Source organism: Gambusia affinis, linkage group LG14 (assembly GCF_019740435.1).
Source record: "Gambusia affinis linkage group LG14, SWU_Gaff_1.0, whole genome shotgun sequence".
NCBI lineage: Eukaryota > Metazoa > Chordata > Actinopteri > Cyprinodontiformes > Poeciliidae > Gambusia > Gambusia affinis.
The window spans coordinates 24,897,834-24,912,042 of record NC_057881.1 but is presented as its reverse complement, the minus strand read 5'-3'; the positions used below and the strand labels follow the sequence as shown (position 1 = coordinate 24,912,042).

The 14,209-nt window shown below is 42.5% G+C and overlaps 1 protein-coding gene and 1 long non-coding RNA gene across 2 annotated transcripts; one reads left to right on the top strand and one right to left on the bottom strand.

Annotated features, from left to right (window-relative positions):
• Positions 1–247: 247 nt before the first annotated feature.
• LOC122843550 lies at positions 248–2,344 on the bottom strand. The gene is made up of 3 exons (XR_006372725.1): positions 1,883–2,344; positions 674–747; positions 248–375 (listed from the first exon to the last, which is right to left on the bottom strand). It is a non-coding gene; the product is annotated as an uncharacterized LOC122843550 (long non-coding RNA).
• si:dkey-222b8.4 (uncharacterized protein KIAA0895) lies at positions 1,118–11,082 on the top strand. Its single transcript, XM_044138366.1, has 7 exons — positions 1,118–1,398; positions 2,468–3,102; positions 4,299–4,442; positions 5,766–5,898; positions 6,399–6,704; positions 6,790–6,887; positions 9,187–11,082. Exons 1-7 carry the CDS (start codon positions 1,374–1,376, stop codon positions 9,343–9,345), a joined length of 1,500 nt encoding a protein of 499 aa, XP_043994301.1. The 5' UTR covers positions 1,118–1,373; the 3' UTR covers positions 9,346–11,082.
• Positions 11,083–14,209: the final 3,127 nt, after the last annotated feature.

The window sequence follows — 14,209 nt, the reverse complement described above, 5'->3', positions numbered from 1 at the left end:
ATAACCAATAACCAATTATATGTATGTATGTATGTATGTATGTATGTATGTATGTATGTATGTATGTATGTATGTATGTATGTATGTATGTATGTATGTATGTATGTATGTATGTATGTATGTATAACCAGAATCAAAACCAGGTTTCATCTTTAGTTAGAAAATTTGATTTTATTTTTAAAAAATAAAATAAAAAAATCTGTAAAAAAAAACAACAACAATACTTTGAAAGAAAAAATCCTGAAAACTTCATCATTGGTCTGGTCCAGACTCGGTCTGTCCCTCTGAGTCCCAGTTTGGACCAGAGATAAGGAGGTCAAGGAGCCTCTGTCTCTGCCCAGTGGGAGGCAGCAGAGCTCCAGGTAGGAACCGCCTCTGGAGGAACCAACAGCAGAAAGATCAGGTGAAGGTTTCACAAGTCCCAAATCTTTATTGGCATCTGTCACATTCCAAGTCTGAACCCGAGAGTTTCAGGTCATCTCCTGTTTCATCAATGCTGCAGTGAAGCATTAAATTCAAAGTCAAATTAAATTCTAATTCAAAAATATTTTATTAATCACAAAGGGAAAGTAAATGTTGCTGTAACTCTTTAATTCCTCAGAGTTATTGTAGATGGGGATGGCTGCTCTGCAGCGGTCTGTACTGCACTGATCCAGAACAGAAGAAAACTCACCCATCAGTCAGTGACTATAGAGCTGTAGCCCTGACATTCAACCACATGAAGGTGAGAGACTCCTGTTGGCCCACCTGAATAAGCAGACAAGTTGAAAATGTCATCATACACCTGCTTCAGCAAATCCTGTCATGAAACTGTTTTGGGAAGGCAGAGGGTCTTCAGTCAGAGGCTTCTTCAGATTTAGTGCAACACTGACCGCTGCAGAAGATCTGTCTGGGTGTTGTAGTTTTTTTAAAACTAGAGTAGATTAAAGATGCGGAAGGTAGTGAAAAGTTAGGTAGAATCGCCCTTTTGCCATTTCCCGAATCGCAAGCTGGAACCAACTTCAGCTTCGTAACCAGAACCAGACTTCATGGTCTTCTGGCTTCTCATCTCTGGTGACGGTTAACGTAATCTCCTAGAAGGACTACAATTCCCGTGATCGCAGGATTTACGTCGCCCGACGTCTCAGATGATACCATGGAAACCACTCAGCCACAGCAGAGCAGCCGAGTGCGTTACCTCCTCTGTCACAGGAGTGACTGCTGCTCGGTGTAAAAGGGAGATCAACTCGACTGCAGTTCTTGTTGGAAAAAATATAATTCCACTCGTGACGCGTGGTTTCTCGTGTTTTGTTTTTGGTGGCTTTTAGCTGAGTTAATGGGTTAATTCCACTGACTGTTACACGACCGCTTTCGAATATCTTACGTTGAAGAAGATGTTGGAGTCAATTAAAGTTACAGGTAATGTAATAAGTGTTTCGTAACCGCTAAGCATGAATAAAATGCGTGGTATGTATAGTTGCGGTAACCTGAAAGCAGCTGTAGTCTCTTCATTACGTCTAATAATTGGTTCGAGCTGTTTTAACCCACACGTGCGTTAGCTTGAAGATTCACTACACCGACAGGCTTTGGTTGGCTTAGTCAGCTGCCAATCGGTTGCTTGGATGGATGAAATCGTTTTCCTTATCGTTTAATTTTTTATTGAAAAAATTCTGTTTTTCTACAAATTACTGCGATGATTAAGAAAATAATCAATGCACACATTGGAATTTAGTGTGGCCTTTCTGTACTCCGCACAAGATTACATACATATAACATCATCACTATTGTTACAGTTAATGCCCATCAACACGCTTCTGGTATGATACCTGTTATATATTTGACTTCTCAATCTGTAGAATCCATTCATTTAATTTATTGATGTGAGTTTTGGCAAGGAGCTCACCAATTTTCAGCAGGGTTGAGTTCATAGTGCTGGTTTCTGGGATACTTCTCAGCAGCTCATTCTGATGGGTCAGAGAGCCAGCTGAGCTGTGAGGAAATGGTAGTGATGAGGCAGCTGGAACCAGTGAAGCTGCTCCTGGTGTCTCAGTGTGCAGCTGACGTCATCAGACCCAACGCAGCGTGCTCTCTCTGGTTGTATCCGAATCGTGTTTGCAGAGCCTTTCTTTCTGTACTGCCAGCCTTTGCAAGCATAATGGGAATCAATTCCAGTGAAAAGTCAGGACGCTGACTCCTGATCCCGAAAAGCCCACAGCTGTGCTGTCCTGACTGAGCATCAGCAGTCAGGAGGTCTGACCACAGATCACATGTGTTCTGTTGCTGCCAGAGGTGTAACAAAGTGTGCTTTTACCAGACTGGAAGTCATGTTTTCAGTGCTTCAGCTCCTTATCAGAACTGATCTAATTTTATCTTTCCTTGATAAGAGGATTAGTCTGTCTAGTTTGCACTGGCTTCACATCAGAGTGATGCTGAAGCAGGCATGACTCAGAATAATCTGCCTCCTTTTCTGCCCTCTCTCCTCTTACAGAACAACTTCACTGGCCAGAGGTGGATTTGTCTAAAAAGTCCATCTTCAACTCTGCTGACAGGGTGGTGAGTCCAACCCAGGTGTGCTATGCAAACATTCCTTCCCCTGTTCTCGAGGACCTCCTGCTGCAAGCCGAAGAGGAGGAGAAGAAGCAGAAGGAGAAGGAGTTCCAGTGCAGGAGACCGAAGTCTTCGATGAAAAGTGGCGAAAGAAATCGCGTGATCTTGACTCAGAAACAGACCCGTAGTCCAGATGGGGGTGAGAAGCCAGTCCAGACAAACTGTGTCCACTCAGACAGCAAATGCAATCTTCTGAAGCCGACTCTGAGCCTTACAGTGGTGGGCTGCAAGATGGGACTGACCCCCCGCACAGATTCACTGTTCAGGAAAACCCCCAGGCTTAATGCCTACCGTCGTCCGCTCTCATCCCCCTACAATATATCTGCCTCCCGGGAGGCGGAAAACACTAAAAAGCTCTGCATCTTCACCGCTATCAAGCCATGCAATGTCGACAGAGAGAAGGAAAAGTTCTTCCAGTCTGATTTCAACTACAACCCCCAGTTTGAGTACAGCAACCCTGTCTCTCCAGGTTTCCTGGCGCGCTATAACCATGCCTCCGATCACTTCCTAGCTCAGGTAAGGGTGCATTTCCTCCTGCAGACATCTAGTTTGATTTCTGTGGAGCATTGTTGGAAAGTGGAAGGAAAATGAGAAGTATGTGTTTGTATTCAGCTCCTTTGAGCCTCTTCTGGGGTTTTCTCTCTACATCTGTACATTTATGATTGATTCTTTGCACGACTGAAGCTCGAGTTGGATGAGGGGACAGTATTCTGTTCTCCAGACACATAGTTCCATTTAATAGCACAATCAAGTAAAACTGTTACCTTCAGTTATAAAAATTGTATAAATGAAATTTAACTTTGTAATTTATCCGCTTGAAATTAGGCCTCTGTCTCGCTGTCTCAATGTCATCGTTTCAAATTAAGTCTAGTCAAAACCTGTAGTCTTAAGTCTTCTGTAGCTTCTAATAGGCTTTTTTCCAGGTTTGTTCTTCAAACAGACCATCTTCTGTGCTCCCAGTTATTGACCTGTAGACTACATTTTGATTCAACTAGGAATAATACTTCAAAACCACTACTCTAAGAAAGATGTCAACAATGGGAAAATCAGAAACCGCAGGGATGAAAATGCAGTCGCTGAATACATTTATGGATCCATGTTTTGCTTCTGGGGGAAAGTTGTTAACCTTTAGGATTTCAAAAATCATATTGGTTGATCCAGAGAGTCATTATTGTCACATGAGCTGTAGACTAAGCAACACATTGTGGGTAGTTTTAGAAGTGAACGTGAGTCTAGTCAGATCTTTTCCCCCCATCATGACGAAGTGAAGACTCAGCCAGAAGGTTGTTAATGAAGCACACTCTGGTCAGCAGTAGTATAGTACTGGAGGGAGTATTGTGTAATAAATGGAAAAATCTATGTTCAGTCTAATCATGTATGCGTTGCAAAGCCTAACATTTAAAACTAAGGGGGGAGGATGATCATAATGTTCAATACACACTTTTAAATGGAGGCTTCATCTGGTTCTTTCCATTCACACAGATTTTATCTTTGGGTGAACCAATAAATTTCACCCAAAGATTTTCTATAAATTTTAGTTTTTTTTAGAGGGGCAATATTATGTAAAATTAGCCTTTTTGAGCTTTCCATCATGTTATAATGTTATTACCATGGAGACAACAGCGAAGCAACATGTGTCAACAGTTAACATATCATCGTGTCACCATCTCTGAGGTTTCAAAGAGCGATCCTGAGGGTCTCTTCTGTTGCAGGCAGTGAACATCATGGAGCTGGCCTTGAAGAGATACGGTAGCTATGAGATGTTTGAGCAAATCACCGGTGGGAACCTGCTTCCCAGGAATCGTATCTGGATCAACGTGAAGAGATACATGGAGAAGGAAGGCTGTGTGGGCGAGGTAGGAGGAGAGCAGGCTGCTCACTTCTCTCATGCTGACTCCAGTTTGGATCCAAACCGGCTGGATTCTCTGAGAGAAGGCAGTTGGGTGTTGGATTTTCCCCTGGCCTCGCTCAGCCTGCAAAGTCTTTGCTTTGTTTGAGTGCCACACAAATCAGATCACACCACTGAAGTTAGTCCAGGGAAAAAGATTTCAGATTTGTCCACTTTTCCAAGATCATCCCTCGGTTTGCTTTTCTGAAGCAGAATTTATGGAATTAAACACATTTTTGTGGATCTTATTGTTAGGGGGGGTGTCCTGGCCCAAATGGAGGAGTTCAAATCTTGGGATCTTGTTCCCGAATGTGGGAAGAAGGGAGAGGGAGATCGACAGGAGGATTGGCGCAGCGTCTGCCGTCAAGCGGGCGTTGTACCGGTCCGTCGTAGAGAAGAGAGAGCTGAGCCTAAAAGCAAAGCTCTCTATTTACCGGTCGATCTACGTTCCCACCCTCATCTATGAGGGTCTCGTTCATCGAAAGAACGAGATCGCGGATACAAGCGGCCGAAATAGGTTTTCTCCGTAGGGTGTCTGGGCTCTCCCTTAGAGAAAGGATGAGAAGCTCAGTCATCCTGGAGGGACTCAGAGTAGAGCCTCTGCTCCTTCACGTTGAGAGGAGCCAGTTGAAGTGGCTCTGGCATCTGGTCAGGATGCCTCCTGGTTGCCTCCCTGGTGAGGTGTTCTGGGCACGTCCCACCGGGAGGAGGCCCCGGGGAAGACCCAGGACACGCTGGAGGGATTATGTCTCTCAGCTGGCCTGGGAACGCCTTGGGATTCCCCCAGAGGAGCTAGAACAAGTGGCTGGGAAGAGGGAAGCCTGGGCCTATCTGTGACCCGACCCCAGATAAGCGATGGATGGATGGATGGATGGATGGATGGATGGATGGATGGATGGATGGATGGATGGATGAACGAATGAATGAATGAATGAATGAATGAATGAATGAATGAATGAATGAAAAAAAAAAAAAAAAACAGGGCCTGATGAAAGAAAATGTTGACACTTGGACCAGAGCCTCTTTTGGTGCCATACCCACACAAGTTTCCTTTCTTTTTTTTTTCCTCAATAAAATATAAACAGTTCATGTAACAATGAAAAGAAATTATGAATGAAAAGAAGCAGAAAGAAGAGTAATCTTCTGACATCTGGTCCCTGTCCTTGTACAGAGAATGTGCACAGTGATTCAACTCAGAAGACAATTTCAGACATAATTCAAATGTACATAACAAACCATCAGCTTATTCAGTGCTATTTTGCTCCATCGTAATGATTTGTTCTGCTGGCAGATTGTAGTCCACGTGACAGATGACTTACTGTCCAGGGCCTCGATGACGATGGTGAACGGTCAGCCCACTATGACCATCAACACGTCCAGCGCGCGGGAGCACTGGCTGGAGGGCATGTTGAGGCATGAGATTGGTGGGTGCAGTGGCTCTGACACACACATCCTGTATCTGCTTTCTCTTGTTCTCATCATATCAGGATAAGTAGAAAATCAAACATGCAACAGTTTCTTTCTGAGAGTACGTAAAGCGACACATTGCAGAAGTATTCACACCCCCTTTTGTAACATTTAGTTTCATTACAACTCCTGAATTTTGGATCTCATCAGTAACATTATGTTGTGCATTTGTTTGTAGCTTTTATTACTCTGGTTCCCCTTAATAAAATTTAATTCAGAAATACTTCATTTGTCCCAAATTGTCATTACATGATATGAACCACTTGGATGTAACTCATATCATCCAAATATATTGAAGGAGTGGTTGTGTATGGTGTTGCTGTGGGCAGGAAGGATCTCTGGAGGCCTCTGACTGAAGACTGTTGCTATGACGAAATTCCATTGTAGAATGTCCTGTATGACACCATCAGTCAGTGGTAGCTCTGCTAGTCAATCTCATTTGTTCTCTCTGTCTCAGGCACTCATTACTTCCGAGGCCTCAACAACTGCCAGCAGCCATGGGGCAACAACACGGGGAGGAGGAAGTACAACCTGAAGCCTCTGAACCCAACAGAGGAGGGCCTGGCCAGCATCCACAGCGTTCTGTTTAGGAAGGACCCCACTCTGTGGCGCGCCGCGCTGCTCTATTATACCGTCTATCAGGCCAGGTACACGTCCTTCACTCAGCTCTTCCGCAACCTGGGACGCTTTGTTCAGGACCCACACACACGCTGGGACTACTGCGTCCGTGCCAAGAGAGGCCAGACCAACACAGCCCTGCCAGGTATGTGGAACCAGCTGACCTGACATGCTCAGGACTGGTCTCTGAAAAAAACCTGACTGGTCTTTTCTGACCTTTAATCCTGAAGGATGCTTCAGTAAAGACCAGGTTTATCTGGAGGGCGTACTGCAGATCCTGAGATACAGAGACAAGATTGACTTCCCAATGCTGATGGCTCTGGGAAAGGTGAGCAATCTGAAGTCTACTGCTCTAAATCCTGGTAATATTATGATCTCCAGGTTCAAACCTTCTCTGGCAAAAATTTCTTTTGTCACAAAGAACCAGATTTGAGTCCATGAATCTGATTTACACCAGTCTGGAAAAGACCAGCCACCTGTGCTACACCGTTTGCTTCGTACAGAGCAAATAGGACTCCACTAATGAGATTGGTTGCTGGAGGCATGGACTCTGTTGAAGTTTTAGTTTTTACCCAGTTGCTAATGTTTGCCTGTAAGGCACCAGTCTGATGCGAAGAAGTTTTACAGAAATTGTTTGCACTGTAAACAACCATCCTCCACTGCAAACAGAGAAGTGCTGATCTGAATGAGGCAACTGTTAATGTTGATTTAACGTCTGGAAGTGTGGTCAACATGGACTGAACAGTTTTGTTTTCTTCCTCTGCTGCCATTGCTAAAACTACAGGAAGACTACAATTCTAAAACTTCGCAGAATATCAATATGTGTTTCCATTAATAAAATTTATTTTCATTATTCCAGTTTGCGCAATTTTATAATCAATGGAAACAAAGCTTCTAATCCAACCATCTCTGATGACTGGTGTCCCATTTGGGGTATTTATATTCAGCCTTTCTTGACCTCCTCTGTCTTCATATATTCAGTCCTTGAAGCAAATGCATTATCTCTACTGCTAACCAATTCCTATCATTCTTCAAAAAGAGAACAAGGAATTGAATTTCTGTTAAATTCCAGGTGGTATTGTGAGAATGGTGGGTAATGACACCCAGACTGACCTCCAATGACTAGTTCAGTGAATCAGAGTTCTAGTGGGATTTCACTGTCTTTGCATATCCATTTTACATCTTTGCATCCCCTTCTCTTCTTTTGGGAAAAAAATTTTTTATTTTGAACTCTGAATGGCATTTGCCTGGCTTCATTAGGTCAAGTGTAAGGTTTGGTGGAGGGAGGATCATGGTGACGGCTTGTTTCTCAGGAGTTGAACTCCTTGGTTCAGAAAGGAACTGAGGAGGCGTTAGACTTTTTGGTCTTGGTTTTGTGGGAACAATTTGAGGACTTCATCCCCCTGCTTCGACATGACTGAGCACCAATTCATAAAGTAAGGTCTATAAAAACATGAATGAGAAGATTTGGTTTAGAACAACTTGACTTGTATGCACAGAGTCCAACGCCAGTGTTTGACCTCATATATGCTCTTCTGAAACAGTGGTAAACAAATCCCAAGAAACATTCCTAAATGTTGTGCAAAGCCTTCCTAGAACTGCAGAGGGTGGACCAACATCAACCCTGTGTGTTGAATGGATGTCAGTATAGGCCAGTATTATATAAAATTGACTTCTTTGAGTGTTCTATCATGTTATAATGTTATTCCCTTATAAAAAAAAGCATAGTGTGTTGCTTTGATTTTTTTTTTATGCATGTTTGATGAATTCTTGAATCTCTCCTGACAGAGGGGAATAAACTTCTTCACTCACAAAGTGAAGTAGTTTACCCAAAGCCTGTTTACCCAAAAGCTCCTGTTCAGAGCTGCAGTCCCCAGCCCATGAGAACGGCTGTAAAAAACATAATGGATGAGGATTGTTGTGTTGAAGCAGAGTGTCTGAACGAACAGGAGCTTCTTAAAGAGACAGAGGCCCACTTTAAAGGCATCAACATCGCAAAGTCAAATTTCTTCATGTTTGATATGTACAGTGTTTTTATAACAACACTATACATTGTAACACAAGTGGCTTGTGTTACATCAAGCTGCTTGATTGTAGCTTGATTGGCACTATGTGGCTGGAAAATACACAATACTCTCATCTAAACTTCACGTGTGTGTGAAGACAGAGGAGGGTTTAGGATGGTAAATCATCAGATTTGTTGAGAACTGTTGTAAAAAGCTCAATACCTTCTTTGTGCTCCTATACAGCCGTATTCTTTTGGAGCTCTTTGGTTCTTTTAGATCCTGTCATTTCTCCTCCAGTTCATCATCAGTGAACTGTATCTGTAGAGAGCTATCCTTCCTGACACGCCGTCACATTAAACAAGGCGTCTGTGCTCAGGATGGCTGCATATCTGACTTCTACTAAAGCAAAGAGCTTACATAACCACCTCCATGGAGGAACACGCCGAGCTCTCCTGCTTCAAAGGACCCAATGCAATAATGATGAAACAATACATGTTATGTAAGAAGGAATGTCTGAAAGTTCTCTGTTGTTTTTTTTGCGAGGAAGGTAAACATGCATCCAATCAGAGCAGCCATGCTGCCGGTCTGAAGAGGTTTAACTTGAATCTCTGCTGCCTTCAGGTGTCATTTGAAGACGTGGATCGTCTGATACCTCTGGCTCAGATGGAGAAGATCCGCATCCCACATTTCATGCAGGACCAGGAGAAATATGCTGAGCAGCTGAGAAAAATTATGGTGGTCAATCAGCTGACAGATGAAGAGCTGAAGACCCTCATCTAACCTTCCTCATCTTCCTCCTCAGTCCCCCAATAAAAGCTGCTGTGCTCAGCTTCTGCCTGCATGCATCACATCACTAACGTAGCCCTCATGCATGGTAGCACAGCTGTGAATTGTGCCATGCTGTGGTGTTAAATTCTAAGACTGATCGGTCAGTTCAGGTTCTTAATGCTGAGTCAGCGTTGGCCTGCTCATTCCTCCCTGATGAGGAACATGAATTTGTCCACTTCAGGTTTTGTTTCATCACTGTACGTTTTATGCCAATACAGACAGACTGCAGTATCAATACCAAATAGACTTTTTCTCTGACCTGTATTGAGTTTGGTCCTAAGTTTTTTTTTCTCCTCCTTTTTGTTAAAGCTGCCTTGTAGAAGTTGGACTTTCCAAACCCTCTTTGCTATCTTTCAGAGCGGATCTGTTTTGGCCAAATCTAGTTCTTTATTCATAACCAAACTCTGTAAACCTTATCAGTTCAGATCAGTTTTATAATAATTTAAGATGTAGTCAGCTTATTTTCTGTGGGTACTGTGCAAGACTGGACAGAAGTTTAAGAAATAATAACATTTTGGTTATAACACACTCAAACCACTCCCTCTTCAGTCCCACAGCTCAGAATAAAAGCTTCTTATATTCACCAGTTTCAGAAGACGTTTTGCTCCCACTGTGTCTTCATGGTGTTGTTCAGGAAGAGAAACCTCATAGATGGATACTATTGATGAAAAACTGGAGCTGTTTTAATCCTCACCATTTCTTCTCCAGACAAACTAATACCCAATGGCTCACATGTTCATTTAGGACATGTGAGCCAGTTTCATTCCATTTTGTCCTTTTTGTTTTTCTCAAAACAGAAGTAACTTCTTGCTGTTCTCATTACCACAAGTTATCGCAAAGTGTTCACCTCACTGCTCATGCCCTCAAACCCACCTGCTGCCAGTGTTGAGCAAGCTCTGCTCTGGTGTCATCACCACTTCTTCCTGGACACGTTTTGACACCCCAGAGCTTCTTCAGTGTAGTCCAAGCTCTTGTTGATGTTTGTGATCATGCTGAAAACTGCCAGCTGCCATATTTTTAGCAGCCACTCCTCGACCATCCAATGCAGAGAAGAGCAGCCTCTTCCATCCTTGGAATAAAGCCAGCTCATTATTTGGTTCCTGAGCAAAACCAAAGAAGGTTTTTGGCCAAATCTACTGAAGCTAATTACCATAATATCTTCTAATTTAATATATACGCATTATACGTATATATTGCGTATCCATTAGGTTAGCCTGAAAAGAACAACTTTCTTTAGAAAAGGCTAATATTAAGATTTTAAACATCCACGCAAAATAAGTTTTTCCTTCTCTTATCCAAGTGTACTCATCCTGTGTATGAGATCTGTCCCTTTTGCAAAGACGGATACTGTTCCCTGTAGTGACTCCGTTAGGTTAGAAACAGCTTTGGCTGGAGAGAAAGATGAGAAGCTGAAGTGATGTTCCAGGCCTTGTTCCAGCTGCACCTGCTGCTGGAGAGGAACCCGTTCTGAAGTAAATATTATTTTTAAGACTGTTTATGATAAATGTCTCTGTGAAGATTGCCGTGAACTCACCTCGTTGCACTTTCTGACCTGGAGTCTACCTTTTTATCACTACCTGTATGAGCTGCTGGAGTTGGTTTAACCTAAGCTAAGTTAACTATTTATTAGAGTGTTCTGTTTGGATGTGCTTATGAAAGAATCTTTCAATAAAGAAGACATTAAAAGAATTCCCAGTGTTTTTATCATTTGTACAGCAGAAATTATCAAACTGCTTACTGAAGTCTGTTTCTGAAGGTTCAGATCAGAGTTCATTCAGTTCGTTCAGTCTGATCTCTAGTTTCCATCTGTAAATCTGAAGCTGATTGTTGACTCTATTTTGTTTCTGTTCAGCTGTTATGTTAAGTTATGGCACATCCACACATTTATCTGTTCTAAGCATCTGACCAGTGACTGTATGGTTCAGAGTCACCTCGTGACATCATAATGTACAGCTGTGTATCATCTGCATAGTGAAGACAATTTGCACCACAGCCTGCTTTCTCCTTTATACAAAAAAAAAACAACGTACATTTATGATCTTCCTTTTATCTTTCATTTTATGTCCACTGAAATGTCTGTACTTGTGAGTCCATGAAACCTAATTTAAAATGGATTATTAAATTGGATTGTTCATTGTGCTCACAATCCTGGCCTGATGAAGTCGTGAAGTTTCCCTCAGTGTCAGTGATCTTCATAATGAGAGGTCTCTGAACTGATCATACTGAGCAGTAACCGAATCGGTCACCGCACGCTGCTAGCCTTTAAGCTTCTGGTCTAAATGGGAGACCTGACACCACTGAGGGCCACAGACTGGTGAATGAGAGCGAGCAGCCATGGCACACTGCACAATGAGTGTCACTATACACATCATTCATGTACTCTGACATTTGGTTGTACACAAGCTTCACAAAGTGTCCTGTAACCTCAGCACGGTCATTGTCTGCTGTGCTGTGACCGGATCTCACACACCACTGGGCTCATCAGGTCCAGTAGCCCCTCGTTGTCTGGTCCAGGGTCATTTTAATAAGGGAAATGACTCCAGTGCTATTCTGCCTGAACCTAACAAACCTTTAAATCCCCCTCAGCAGCCAAGCAGCAACTGAAAAACATCTATGCACACAATATCTAATGTCATATTGAAGGACAACGACAAGGCAAACATCAAGAACTCATACACAGAGGCATTTCTAAAGGCAATTTCTGTTGCTTTTAGAAATTAATTTTCTAGTTATCTTGTGAAGGGCAAAAAGAAATCCAGACTTCTTTATTAATTATAATTAACCACACCTTTTGGACAGCTACATTCTGTTTGATCATCCATGTGTGTGTTATCCAAATCTAAGATCAGATGAAATACAAAGTCACTGACATCTGTCAGTGTGACTGTGAGAAAGATTCCAAATCCATTATCCACAAATGGAAAAAACATGGAGCAACGGAGAACCTTCTCAGGAGTGACTGCTACCAAAATTACTTTAAGAGCTCATATACAACTCATGAAGAAGATAAAACAAGAACCCAGAGCCACGTCTGAAATATATAGACTACTATATAGTCTATATGACTAGAGACATTACAAATAAATGTAATGTATTTACATTACATTTAAATGTAATGTAAATGCATTACATTTATCAATAATGTAAATATAAATAAACTGGACTTAAATGACCTTATTTAACATGACATATGATGAAAAGTTAAAGCTATAACTTTAACCACTGGTTCCATCATGGACAGCGGTTGATTTTATTTGTTAAGGCCATCCTTTTGTATTATCCTCACCTTATTGCAGTGCTTGTTTTGTTTGGACAAAATGACCGATCCGGACCACTAGGTGGCTCCCTTTACATGTGCCTTAGCAGTCTGATGAAAAACCTTGAACTCAGCAGCTGACGGATCCTAAATAAAGACAGTGAAGGTCTGATGCACCGGTACAGATGGTGTGGGACAGAAGCAGATCTCTATGGTGACCCAACAGAAAGAAGAAAATGAAGATCTTATATTGTTACTATTTACACTTTGGTAGCCTGGAAAAAAGCAATTCTTTGTTCTTCGCTTTGCTTTCATCCAGACAGTCTGGACCTTCGGCTAATGAGAAACGATTGGTTTCTGGAGACTTGGTCTTTGTTGATATTTTAAATAATTAGATCAGATTTTACCCAATTGCTAATGTTTGGCTGTGATGTGATGCACCAGCTCGCTGAATCTTACTGGACTGTGCTGTAAAGAACCCTGTGGTGTGGAAAGTCATGACATTTTTGCCAGCACTAAAATGTCTTAAACATTTCTCTTGCTCCAACTTTAATTGCTCAACTGCAGGCAGTCTTGTTTTGTAGTCTCTACCATTCTAAAACACAACATAAAGTGGATATCATCGTTCACAACTCCTCCTCCTGTTCAGAGAAATCTATCTCAATGGGAAAAAGCAGAGATGGAGAACTGAAGGGAGATGAGAATCAAGCTGACATATGAAGACAAATATATTTTCCAAAGGTTCATATAGGATCCTGCAGCTCATGATAAGGTTCAATTTTAGGAATGAAACAGAAGTGCCTCTGAATTGTAAACATTGCAGATGCACTAAACAATTCACAAGCACTTCTTGGTGTGATAGTATGCTCACATCGAAACTAAGCTGATACAGACAGTAATTGATAACTTTGTTCTTGAGTTTTGCCTCACATGATGCCAAAATGATTTTAAGATCTGATGAGGCTTAGCTGGACTAATAGTTCCTTGCACTTTTTCTGTTTTCCACAGTACTGCGAAGCTAGCATGGTCTAAAAAGCTGTGCTTCATTCCTTAAGAACAGCAGTCCTAAGTTGTGCGTGACGGATCATAACATCCTCTAAGGAGGAGTTGAGGAAAAGTTCACTGCTCTGAGCAGCATGCTCATTCAGACAGACTTCACATCCATCCATCCATCCATTTTCTGAACACCCTTCTTCCCTAATGGGGTCGGGAGGGTTGCTGGTGCCAATCTCCAGCTGCGTCCCGGGCGAGAGGCGGGGTACACCCTGGACAGGTCGCCAGTCTGTCGCAGGGCAACACAAAGACATACAAGACAAACAACCATGCACACACACACTCACACCTAGGGAGAATTTAGAGAAACCAATTAACCTGACAGTCATGTTTTTGGACTGTGGGAGGAAGCCGGAGAACCCGGAGAGAACCCACGCATGCACAGGGAGAACATGCAAACTCCATGCAGAAAGATCCCCGGCCGGGAATCGAACCCAGGACCTTCTTGCTGCAAGGCAACAGCTCTACCAACTGTGCCACTGTGCAGCCCCAGACTTCACATAAAGA